General features: G+C 41.0%; 1 protein-coding gene across 1 annotated transcript in view; it reads left to right on the top strand.

Moving 5' to 3' along the window:
- Positions 1-8175, top strand: part of prox2 (prospero homeobox 2) — a gene marked incomplete at both ends in the record, with an annotated part of 9096 nt that extends 921 nt beyond the window's left edge. The window contains 4 exons of the mRNA XM_080513309.1: positions 1-630; positions 2668-2769; positions 5076-5270; positions 8008-8175. The exon at positions 1-630 is cut by the window's left edge and continues 921 nt beyond it. Coding sequence (XP_080369435.1) covers positions 1-630; positions 2668-2769; positions 5076-5270; positions 8008-8175 — 1095 coding nt within the window. The remainder of the gene's footprint in view (positions 631-2667; positions 2770-5075; positions 5271-8007) is intronic.
- Between the last annotated feature and the right edge of the window lie 5594 nt (positions 8176-13769).

Genomic DNA, 13769 nt, shown 5'->3' with positions numbered 1-13769 from the left:
TTCAAGAAGGTGTCTCCCTCAGGACCGGACCTCTCCCCTCAGCAGCACATGTGCTCTTCACCAGAGCTGCAGCTGGGCGGGGGTGTGGACAGGAAGAGCCAGCAGGCCGCCTCCACCCTGGACCCGCCGCAGGCCGACGACCCCGCCGTGAAGTCCGGCTCGTTGGAGTACTACGAAAGCGCCGAGGCCCAGAGCCCACAGGATCAGACGGAGGCGCTGTCACTGGTGGTCCGTAAGCCGGCGGTGACCCCACTGAGCTCGGTCCCTCCGACGGTGAAGAGACCCTACCCGGTCCACCAGGCGCCCTTTCAGTTCAACTACACCACCCCTCTGCACGACAGCCACATCCTGGAGCACCTCCTCAAGTACGGGCCTCACTCCAACTTCGGCGGCCTCCCCTGCATGCCCCCTTCCATTGACAGGACCTCCCCAGACTCCGTAGACCTTCCCTGGGAGACCATGGCCATGAGGTCCAAGGTGACGTCCGGCCACCTGGGCCACCACCACCCCCGCTCCTCCTCGCTGGGCGCCGTGACGGTCGACAACCTGTGTCTCCCTCACGTCAAGATCGAGTGCGGCGAGCTGCAGAGCATGGCTGAACGAAACCCCTACATGTCCCTCAACATATCCTTTCACTGAAGTCGAGTCAGGGATTAGACGTTTCCAGAGTGAATAAAACAGAATATAGGCGACACATGTCCTCAGCGATAGATGACGTTAGCGAGAACCACGTCCACCTGGTCTCGTGCCTTTTAAAATGTTGCCACCTTCAACTGATCCTCAGAGAATGAACTTTAAGCCACACTCACACAGGATTTCCTGTTTACCCGCAGTGAACAATATTGTTGCTCCATAACCAACTAATTCAGTTAGTTGGTTATGGAGCTACGGGGATCACTTTATAAAAAAATATTGCTATAGTAATACGGGTCCATCAATGCTTTTATTACATTAATCTTCAGTTTTAAAGCTTTGTGTTACAACGTTTTGCCCTCATTTACTGATTTCCTTCAGTTTTCAACCCCTTTCTTCCACAACTTTCAACTTTCACAACTATATATATATATCTAAATCCATATCTAAGTATAGTGATGTAAAAAAGGACAGAACCTTTGAAACAAACCTTCAACTTGGTTCGTTTCTTCTAAGTTGCCCAAAGATGCAGTATTTTTTTTTTCTTTATTATATGTTGTGTAGGTCGCACCTCACAGCTCAATTGAACAGTTTGTTTGATGGATTCTTGTGTGTATATATATGTATGTACATATATCCTAGATTTTAAACAAACTGTATATTTCAGCAGCTCCGTCTGAACAATGGCTGGTTGAGGTTGGCTGCAGCGCGGGTAGTTCCAGTAACAAACTTCAAGGAGAATTTTTTCTTTGATCTCGCTAACCTCATAGAAAATTATAGCATCTTCTTTAATCTGAGTAGAGTAATGACTTTAAGTCTAGAAAAAGACAAATAAAAAGGAATACAAGGCTTTGATAAGAATTGCCGGGAACAAAAGCCAATTTTTCAAAGGCAGAGAAAGCATCGGTTTCTGTTTCAGGAAGCATCGTTTTTTTTTTCCTTTTTTCCAGACTTGAAAAGGTGCAGGATCTATTTCTCCATCATCACAGTGATAGGGGTGCATCTAAAAGGTCACATCTGAGTGCTGCTGGAAAGCACAAGTGCCTCCCAACCATAACACTTGAGCTCTTGTCTTGAGCATTTGTTGTTGGATACCTTTGTCAGAATGAACATGATTGAAGGCGAGTGCAAAGATTGCTGCGTTTCCAGCCGCAGAGCAACTCAAAGAAAATTAGGGGTTTTTTTTATTCAGGGAAAAAAAAAAAAAGAAAATCGACCTTTGTTTGACAGCTCGCATGAATTATTTGATCCCGCGCTTTCTTCTATCCCTACTCGATAAATGAATTTACAATACAACGATTATTTCATTTTCACTTATGCGTTCCCGATGAAGTAAATAATCCCAGAAGATTTTAGATTATTAGTTACAGAGGGATACAATGTGGTTCTTCTTTAGAGAGCAAAGAGCTCGGGTTCTCTTTGAACAATGCCCCATCAATCTTTCATCCAAACTTCCCTTTTTCAAAGGTAGGATTGCCTAATAAATGTGCGGCGCGGTGACCTGATAAGGAAATATTATGACCTAAGGCGAGAAGGTGGACTACAGAGGAAACCGTCCTGAGCGTCTTCATTGCCATGGGGGGGGGGGGAGAAACTTGTGAAAAAACTGCATTTATTAGTGTTCACAGCGAGAGAAATGCGCGCATGCACGAATCCATGTGATAATTCTTTCCTCACTTCTCTGAGCAACAACACACCTATAGCAGCATATGTCGTCTTTAAATCAACTCAATTATATCTGCTAATCGGCGTCTCCCCCCCCCCCCCCAAAACTAAGCGTCTTCACTGGCAGGCATGGAGTGCTCCACTCTCTAATTAAAAATCCCTAATCTAATTTGTAATTCTGTTTTGCCAATAAGCACATGTTAGGGTCATTATTGACTCCCCGGTTAGTGCCGAGCTGTTCTTTAGCGAAATCCAATTTAGCCGAAGACCGAGGCAACACAATACCGCGGCCGGCGATCACTTTGCACGGGGCCTCGCCCGCCGGGTGTTAATTGTGAGTGTTTCTTAACGTCCGTGCCACACATCCAGGAGGGCCTCACCCCGAGTCATCTGAAGAAGGCAAAGCTCATGTTCTTCTACACCCGCTACCCCAGTTCCAACGTGCTGAAGACCTTCTTCCCCGATGTCAAGGTATGACGCTTTGTTACCACAAATTAGAAGAAAGTCAATTGTTTTGGGTTTTTTTTTGTTGTTGTTTGTTTGTGGGGTTTTTTTGTTTTAATTATTTAAACCACCTCCGAGAATGTGTTTGTCCCGCGTTCAGCTCGGTGGTGTCTACTTGTCAGTGTGTGCTGGGCACAGAAAACAATCCGCAGCGTGTCCGAGGAGAGAAACAAAAAGCGCAGAGGGTTTAAATAACAAAGCCACTGAGCTGCTAGTATGTCCTGGGGGCAGAGGGAGATACAGGGGCATTCTCTCTTTAAAAAAAGCCACTCCAGTCAGCAAATGGAGTGACAAAGGACTCTGTAGGCAAGGCATTGCTATTGAGAGTCAACACAGGGTTGGTATTAGAGACTTGTGCGGTTACAGCCAGGCGGCGGCGAGCTGCGCCCAAACACAACATCCTGTGTATTTTGGCCTTGGTGTCGTGTCATCCTTTTCTATCTCCTTTTTTATTGTCTTCTCTCCTTTCTCCTTCCCCGGGTCCTGCTGTTTGCTTTTCGCATTCTGCCTACGAATCTCCGCTTCCTTCTTTTTATATGACGCGCCGCACACGCGCGCGCACACACACACACACACACACACACACACACACACACACACACACACACACACACACACACACACACACACACTGACAGGTCAAAAGATGTTCCAAGAAGAAAACTGCCATTAAACATTCATGAGCTGTGTCTTGAAGAGAGATGATTGTTTATCAGATTGTTGGGGGGGGGGGGAGATTTCATTTGAGAAACAGGTTTGTATTTCAAGCGATTTTCAAGTAGCAATCGTGACAAATACATTTGAAATACATGGTAATACTTGATTTTAACCCTTTACTGGCTAATAATCTGTATATACAATACATATGGATTAGATTTGTTTCTCGGCTTTCATGCATTTAAGTTTGATGTAAAACAATTGAACAATTGTGTGTAATAATGGATGTTTTTAACCCCCCAAAAGTGAAGCTTAAAGAAAATACACTCTCTCCACTTTATACTGAGGATTATTCATCTATTTATTAACATTCGATCATTGCTTGTTCATTGTGTTTCAAGTTTGTGGAACTTTTAGTTATAAATCATGAAATAGGTACTTTTCCCCCAGTTGTAACTTTCCCAACACATTTATTGTATAAGAATTGCATATATTGTAAATAACAATAATAAATAATTAGTATCTTTTTATGAGTAAGAAACTTACAAAGTGTTAGCGTAAGTGAAATATCTGAAAAAGTTTTTTTTTATATAGATCATAACAATTTATCTACACATCCATATACATATATATAAACCTTCATACCACACATACACATAAACAGTAATGTCTGAAGAAGATAATCTTATTTAATCCAGCCTCTTATCCCAACTTAGTATTTATAATATTCCTATTGTTTTGGAGGGCTTTCAGTAAATGTGATATACTTATTTGTATGTCAAGTGTGTGATAGTTGTGGTAGTTACAGGGAGTGAATACATAATCCTGACGACGTTGTCAATAAGTCGTGTTGAGAGTTATTTCCTGTGGATTTCTTCCTGCTCCTGACGTACAGTCACATTTATAAATCGGCTGTTATCCTCCCCGATCTCCCGTGTGAATCTTCCATCGTCTCGCCTGCGGTAGCCGGCGAGGGCCGGGCCCCTGCCTCTCGATCCGGCCTGACCCCCGGGGTCAGGGGGGAGGATGCTGTCGCTGCAGCCCTGCAAACGTCTCCTCCTTGCTTACAATCCCGCGGTGGGAAGTGGCACTGAACAAAAGAGCACCTAATCCCAGTGTCTGATTCCATCCTATCAGCCCGAGTCAATGAGAGGGAAGCTTCCTTCTGTCCTTACGCCGGCGCTTTCTCACCCGCCGCACCAGAGAGAAGGAGCGTCTTTGATGCCTGCCCAGCCCTTAGGCATTTTTTTTCTGCCTTTCTGGATGACGAGATAGAATAACAAGACTAATGTCAAGACCGAGTTTGGAAATACAGAGTCGTGACAGATGTTTTTTCATCCTGGACATTGGTGGGAAAAGATCAGAGCAATTAATGTTGAGTAGAGTGACAGACCGTTGGGGTGGGGGGGGGGGGGGGGGGGGGGGGGGCATTGGGATCCACCCGTGTGGAGTAAATCTGGACCTTCAGTCAGCGGCAGAGTAATAACAACCACGGGCTCTTTGATGATCAACTAATATTATCACATTTTGAAGTTTCTGCGTTCTTCTATTGTCTCGACTTTGCCAGCGCGGGAACGTTTTTCCATCTCTCACTTGAATCCTGTTTCCCTCCCCAGTTCAACCGCTGCATCACCTCCCAGCTCATCAAGTGGTTCAGTAACTTTCGGGAGTTCTACTACATCCAGATGGAGAAGTTCGCCCGCCAGGCCATCGTTGACGGCGTCAGCGAGGTGAAGGACATCACCGTGAGCCGCGACTCGGAGCTCTTCAGGGCCTTGAACATGCACTACAACAAAGCCAATGACTTCCATGTAAGTACGACTTATTGGTTCTAGACGTTCGAACCGGCGCAGTGTGCTTCAGCCTTTTACGCCAGGGGTTGTCAAACGTGAGGCTCGTGGGCCAAAGCCGGGGCCGCAAGAGGCTCCAGTCCGGTCAGACCGCCAAGACAATCGTAAGAATTTAAAAGAAAATCTGATTTTTATTTCAAGAAATCTCTTCGGAGTAGCGAACACAACACAACACTGAGATAATGGTGATGCCGCAATGAAATCTCGCGACCTCGTTGCTAACAAACTAGCCTCAGAGCCGTGCTGTCAGGCTGGATTTGTATAAACACCCATAATGCAACGGCCATGGCCGTTTCATGACATTTTTGCATCATTAAAAATAGCTTCATGTTGTGATTGCAGTCTTTTTAAGCAGTTATTTTTTAGGTTTTTTTTTCCAAAGACATGGATATTTCCATCACATTCACATATGCTGCCTATATGTGTGAATTTAGAGGTTATTACGGCACTATTCTGTTCAAGATGAACTTGTTCTGTATGTGCCCTTTGAACTGAAATGTGTTTGACACCCCTGCTCATCATAAAACTTTGTTATTGTCTCTTCGAACACGTCCAGGGAATTTCTGGCCAACCACAGGTGAAAACATTCGTAGATCTCAAATACAACTGCTGTTATTTTACTTTACCTCCAGTCAGTTACAAATGATTTGTCAAAGTAACTTGCTTTGCTGTGACATTAGTGAGTCCAGTTGACTTTACTTGGAGGAAAAAAAATTCAATATTCAACGCACTTTTCTCAAAGAACAATGTAGCTCTATATATGAGTTTTACACTGTAGTAGATATAAGCAGGAATCTTTATTGGCTTCAGAAATTCTGATCAAAAGAATATGAATTGAAATTATGGCCATGCTGTGTTTAAAAGTAGTGAAGTATATTTTAATGTAATGTTAGTATTTGTGATTTGTTACTTCTACACCCAGCTTTGGTACAAAAATCTCAATTTTCCATATTTATTGTTTGATTTTTTTTTTTGGGGGGGGGGTATATATCGACATTTTCATCACGTATACTCTGCGCCTCAACAAAGAAAACCTCCATTTAAAGGTTTTAATATCACAACTTTACTGCACGTTGCTCCTGAACCAAGCTCCTGCTTTGAATCAAACTTAAAAGGTGACTGAGTCATCGTGGCCTTCATCCTCTCACCTGACTCCTGGTGAATAAGTGATTTTCTCGACACCCGGAGTCGTCGCTGACACATTCAGTTGTTTCCAGGCGCGTCACGCAGGCCGTCGGCCACGTAGGCCTGACCTGTGTGTCACACTGCACCTGTGGCTGCACCGGCCTTCACAGCCATTATCTAAACTCCAGAGTGATGCTTTATCAAACTGTGGGAAGAGGAAGCCGCGAAATCCCACTAAAACAACTCAGGATTAGAGGACCGGCACGCTTGAGCGAGACTCAGATTGCTACTGATGCGGAATGCTGAGAAAGACGCTGTGGAGCGCGAGGGAGAAGGCCGTGTGGTGGGAAAGGGATGAGACCGTTTTCTTTACCTTGGAACCAAGACATTCCTTTCCCAGGGACGCTTTTGTGTTGGGAGATGAGGGGAAAGAAAAATAACTTATGCCAACAACTGTTGTGCGAACCGGCCAGCGGATGGGAAACAAGTGCGGCAGGACGGTTTTTCTCCCAGCATCCTTTGCAATGCAGACTTCACTTACTGATGAAATAAATCACTGGGAACGTGGCACACAGGGTGCAGTTTGGTGGGAACGACAACAACAAGAGGGCATATAGCCCCTCTATGTAACCACACCCCCCCCCAGCAAAATTATCTAACGATTGCAAATTTTAAATGTAAAATGAAGCAGAGCTGTCACCTTTCATTGATTATTACGTCTCAATGCTGCACGTTGTTTCATGCTTAAGTGCAGATTTCTTCGCTGAATGTTGCATTTCTTCTATTTCCATGATGAAAAATAATATTGACGACCGTTTTTTTTTTTTTTTAAATGAATTCACAAGTTATAATTCATTATTTTTATAGTTTGTTACATATGTCGTATTACATATGATACTTTAATTCTTAAATGTTCCACTGCTTTTTTTGAGTTCTTATTATATTTGACTGTTTTTTACAATTCCACCAGAACAAATTCCTCGTATTGTTGAAAACTAAACCCAGCAATAAACCCGTTTCTGATTCTCGTCCTGATTTTACTTAGTTCCACATTGTGTGTTTTTTTTTAAATAAATAATATATGTTTATCAATTTTCACTCCAACTTTTTCCCTTCTTATCATCGGAATCGGTTGTTTCTTCACAAATTCCACACTCGGTGAATCCGATCATACTTCCAGTTAATCGGCTCGATCACAGTTTGATCAAACCACGAGGGGAATATTCCTCTCCTCACAGCGTTCATAAATGAGTTTTATTATTCCGGAGCTGAGCAGAAAGGGGAAGGAAGCTCACCTGCAGTTAGTTTGGGCCCAAGAAAAACAAGACTGGCTAATCAAAGAGGCTCTAATTGAAAGTTAATGATTGCGCCGTTGCATTTATTGTATGTGTGCAGAGAACAAAGAGGCGAGCTTCCCTTTCATCACCTCCACTGTTTGAAGATTTGTGCTACGGGTCTTCTTTTCATATAGATGTTTGACTTTGAGGGGGGGGAGAAAAAAAAAATGGATGTCGGTAACCCAGCCTGACATAAAGAAACCTTCCACTGACTCACAGTTCTTCTTCTTCTCCAGGTTCCTGACAGATTCCTGGAGGTTGCTGAAATCACCCTGCACGAGTTTTACAACGCCATCTCCGCCTCCAAAGACTCGGACCCCTCGTGGAAAAAGGCGATATACAAAGTAATCTGTAAACTGGACAGCGACGTCCCCGAGGAGTTCAAGACGTCTTCATACTTATAGGCTCGACAGAGGAACTAATAAGTGATTTCTTTCTTGTTTTTTTTAAATGAGTCAATCAGACAGTATTATTTCATAATTTCTTGTAGTGCATTTTAGTGAGGTGGGATGTAGATTCACTTTGTATTAAAAAAAAAAAAGAAAAGACAAACTTTCATACATGCCTTTTAAAAAGTTTAAAATCTTTGTTCTGCTTCTTTTTTTTTGTGCTCTGCTTTGACTGAGAAGAAGACAAATAATGATGATAACGATCAGTGACGCTCTTGTGGATTTATTGTTTAGTGCAGAGGGTTTCACCGTGTGGGAGGGTTCACTTGAACCGTCTGTGGGTCTTTATATATAGTCTGCAACTTTTGTAGCCGTTACACTTTTGGTTTTGCACTATAGCCTTTTTATTATAGCAGTGAAAAGAAAATGTTGGGAATCACTGTATTCTCCGGTTAATTAATCCCCATTAGCTTTTCAGAAAGAAAATCATAGTTTTAGTGAACACAGGTTTTTTTTTTTCCCCTCTCCTGCCTCCCCTACATTTTGAAAAATTTTCTTGAACAATCTGCAGATTTAGAGAGTAACTGGATTTATAGATGTGTAAAATAATCTCGTAGTCTGCTTCTCATGGCAGTCACCCTCTTGTTTTTACTTTGTGTTTTCCTTCTGTGTGTTTAAATGTCAGTGCACCGCTGTCGTGTGTTGCATAATATCTTCTAATTATCTCGTGAGCTTGACAGAATGCATGTGAAAATAATTGCAGGTGTGTAGATATGGCTCTCGTCATGTAAAGAAGAATCATTTTTCAAACACAGATGTTGTACTGGATGGATATGAACATTAAAGATGCACTAAATTATAAAGCAAAAGTGATGCGTCGTGAGTATTTTCAGTGTCCATTCGGTATGAAGCCTCCTGTAGCGCTATTTTGAGTACACTTTTTAAAGCTTTTTTTAAATTATTTTTTTCCTGCTTTGTGAAAAGCATGATATCATTTTCTTTCTTTTTTTTTTTTTTTTAATAAAATAATGAATAATTCAAATAATATTTCAGACAAGCATCAAACATAAGGCCGGCCGCAAGCAACTCCAATCCGGCCAAACCAGAGAGCAAATTGTAAAAAACAAACAAACAAAAAAAAAACATACTCTTTTGGAGCAGTTTTTAAGAGTTCTGGATTCTGAGAACAGAGCTGAGATATCGATGCTGCTGCCATGAAAGATCACAAACTAGCATTTGCCTCAGAGCCATGCTGTCAGGGTGCTTTTTATAAAAACACCCATAATGCAACAGCTCCAGCAGAAGCCGTGTGGACATTTCATTGTATTTTGCACCACTGAAATTAGCTCCACGTTGAGATTGGAGTCATTTTCTGCAGCAGATGTTTGGTTTTGTGAAAATTGTGACATTTTCATCAGGCGTCCGCTGCACAACAACAAATAAAAACATTAAAATGACATTTTTAAAGGTTATTATGGCACAATTTTACCGTCCCGGCACACTCAAGGTGAAATTAGGACGTGATCCCTGAACGAAAACTGTACGTTTTAACATGACTAAATTTCATGGAAAGCGTGTTTATGATTCCCGAAGGCTTTGTTCTTGCTGGTGAATGTTTAACCCTCCCGTGGCTCCGCAGCGTTCCGAGCCCCTAAGGTGCCTCTAATCCACGTCCAGCAGCCAGCTGTTAAATGTCCCCCCGAACTATGCTGCTCACATTGTTCACTGCAGCCAATTCAAGTCAACTTTCTAAGGCCTGCATTCATTGTGCGGCCGCTGCGGATGCGACGCCGCCGCCATGTCTTAAAAACAAGTACAATGCATTCCCTCCTAATGACGAACGCCCGAGGTGACCTCATATCGCGGTTGTGCCACCGAAGCAAAATTCCACAAACCCATTGACTCTTTCTTCCAGGGAAACACAAATCATACGTTTGGTCATCACATGTAATGGACATGTGTGTTTAGAAGAATATATAACATCCGCATCCCAAAAAAAAAGAAAAAAGTGTGAATTTCTTATTACAGTTGTTTGATTTTTCCCTCCTGACTTTTTTTCATCTCGTGTTTAAAAAAAAAAAAAAAAGAAAAAACTGGATCTTTAGTGGAAAGCTATTTCACAACGTGGCACCAGTGTGAATGTTTCTCGTAACATCAAAAGCCCCGGGCCAAATATGAAGCAGGCAATCAGAGTCCGTGAATTAAAGGTGATAACTTCAGTGTTCAGCCTCCCGTTTCTGTCGGAGCAGATACACACAAAAAAAACAAAAAAACAAAATGAAAATCAATGAAATATTGAAGATGTCATCGGCACACGCAGAGAAATAAAACGAGACGTAAAACAGCACAGAGTGCTTCTCTATATGGCTATACACGTTTTTAATTGGAAAAAGCTATAAAGCATATTTACATTGAAAATGATCACGAACACGCGTCACATTAAATTATTTCACTTTATACTGACATTATGTACGAGCTAACTTACACTTGAAATAGTTTATAACGGAGAGAAAGTGGGGAGTGATAAGTACAAAATACTCAGTATTAGTTCAATTCTAACCAAGTGGCAGATATTAAAAATATCTAAATCACATTTCAAGTACATAAAAAATTAATGTGTGTCCAAATTGGGAATTTTTTTTGCTAAAATTGAAATAAACTTGGCTGCAAAATGAAGGCAGAGAAGAGATGTCTGAAAATATTACAACATATTTTTGGTGAATGATTAATAAACAGACATTTTTTGCATTTTTTTCTCAAAGAAGAAAACACCAATTGATGAAAAGGTAAAACAATGTACATAAATAAATAGACTAATGAGACAAGGTGTTAAAATCTCAACGCCTAAAAAGTATCACACACATTATGGAATTTTAGTTGCCATTTGGTTTATAACAGAGAAACTGGTTCGAGGTGAACATGGTTTAAATTACTGGTTCCATCCGTGACGGTTGGTTTCAACAAATGTGTTGTTGCATCCATGTGAGATCATAACATTTCAGTTCAGAGGCCACAATTTATCCCAAACTTCATCTTGAGTGGGCCGGACTGGTACAATAGTGACATAATAAGCTTTAAATGCAAATTTAACTTTTAAGTTTTTTTTAAAAAGTTTGTCTTTGTTGTGGTGGAAATGTCTCTATTTTCACAAAACCAAACAACTCGTACTGAAAATGACTTAAAAAAAATATCAACATATAGTCAAAATAGAGTGAACTTGTCCTATAACTGTTGCATTATGGGTATAATCTCACCCTGAAAGCATGGCTTTGAAGGTTTGCTATCTTTAATGGCAAAATCACTGATATCTCAGCTCAGGTCTCTGTTTTGTTGTGTCGCTGTTCTTAAAAATGATTTTTTTAAATCTACTAATCAATATTTTCTTTGAAATGTTTATAGTTCGCCTGGTTTGGAGCCTCTTGCAGGCCAGTTTTGGTCCACAGGCCTTTTGTTTGACACCCTGTAATAACTCTGAATCTAACTGCCTGGCCCATGGCCCACTACTTATTTAGAACACAGAATGTACTCAGTGAAATTACAAATGACTACAAATGAAGCAGCACAAGGAGGTGAAGAAGTAGTAAGATTTTACTTTTTATGTATTAGCATTAACTGACGTGTCATTTGTGGAATTTATTTGTTTTAATGTGAAGGAAATATGAATTCTGTCACATGCGTGGCTCATAAAAAGTTCTAATTTGTTGCATTTTATGAGTTTATTGCTTCAGTTTGGCTCTAAGGAACACTGAAACCCTTCAGAATCAACCTGTAAATACATTAATTTGCTTTCATCTGCTGTAGATCTGCCCCTTAAATCGCATCCAACTCACAGGGCTGATAAAAGCAGTGTTTACGTGCCCGCATCTCCTTTTCAAAGCAGGAATTTGCTCCATTTTTTTAATGTTCCAATCAAAGTTTTCAAAAAATGCGCGAGCGCACGCGCAGCACTTTTCTAAAAGTCCTCTGTTTCTTGTCAGCGTGTGAGATTACAATGTCAGAGCCCAAAACCAAACATTTAATTGAAAAACCTGTTGGGCAGCCAAGCACCAATTACATCAGAAATGATAACATTAAGGAAATTAAAACATTAGTTGGATTGGTTGATGACAAAGACTGGAGACAATAAAAAAGCTCACTAATCTTTTAATAGACATTTCTTTTCAATTAGATCAGTCTTCAGTAAATTGATTTACATTCTCAACTCAATTAAAAAGCCTCTGATTGAACCAAAGTGCTTTGCTCAAATTAATTTGTTGTGTGACATTTTCTGAACAAGACTTGGTAACCTCTGCAATAATGAAAGAAAACAAAGAAAATACCTTCAGTTGGTAAACCGCCGCTGGCGAACGGGGCCTCAACTTAAACACGGCGATATGAAATTATGTTGTGCGTTGGAGAGTCTGAGATAAAAAGAGAGCATGCTTCATAATGAAGATGAAATGAAAAAGGGAAAAAGGCGGCAGGACATTATCGAATTAAAAACAACAAGCACCGTCTGAACCGATGTTCCACATTTAACCTCCTGGAAACGTGCAGCCGCTGAAACGTTTCCCCTTCCTGTGACACGAGAGAAGGAAGAGGGACAGCATCCTCTGGTGAAGCTCTCCTGTAGCACACACACACACACACACACACACACACACACACACACACACACACACACACAGTAGTAGATTTTTTTTCTTTTAAACGTTTTGTTCTATTCCTGTTAAAAACACAATAATAGTGTTTCTAACTGACGTGTGAAATAAAATCAAAATCTTTACGACCCTGTTTACACAACAACGCCAACATCCCATTGTGTTTTGGGTGTCTGTTTACACTACAATGGTACTCAGAGTCACTTAAAAACACAACTTTTTGAAAATGCTGCGACTGTGTATGTGGAGCTACATAGATTTTTCTGCACAAATACAAATAGATGGACAATAAGAACAATATTTTCCTCCAGTGTCATGACTCCCAGTCCATATTCTCCACGGGAGACGGTAGTTTCATAGGCGACAACAACCCAACTTGGTGGTCTTTCCACTACAATGCTTATTAGGGTACTGTTCATTACAACAACAAACAAAAGCACCCTCTAGTGGGCAGACACAAAACTACATTGTTTTCAGCATTTCTGGAAAAAACAAACACACGTTAAAATAAATTAAATTGTGTTGTTCAGATGATTAACCCTTTATACCAGGAGTGTCAAACAATGTAAACGCATTACATCCGATTTGCTTTTTTCCCCTCAATGTTATCAGATCACTGCACGAGTCAAATGAAAAGACTTGTGCACCAGCAGGTATGAGGTGCACTGAATCCGTGGTGTGGACACGAGTTTGGATGACGGTGAACACGAGCTGCTTTGCTGCTCTCAAACCTAAAGCCTCTGGAGTTGATGAAACATTCAGAATACAACAGCTATAGGAGAAGGATTTCATTGTATTTTTTCAAGATAATACATAATTAAAACTGGCTTTATGTTGAGATTTTAGGCATCTTTTTTAATTGTTTGGTTTTGTGAAAACTAAAAAAGACATTTTCATCATATATACTCTGCGCCACAACAATGAAAAACTTTAAAGTTTTAATTTAAAGATTATTATGACACTACTTCA

Source organism: Blennius ocellaris (assembly GCF_963422515.1).
Source record: "Blennius ocellaris genome assembly, chromosome: 17".
NCBI lineage: Eukaryota > Metazoa > Chordata > Actinopteri > Blenniiformes > Blenniidae > Blennius > Blennius ocellaris.
Note: the sequence above shows the minus strand (reverse complement) of the source record. Positions and strands in the feature narration are given on the sequence as shown.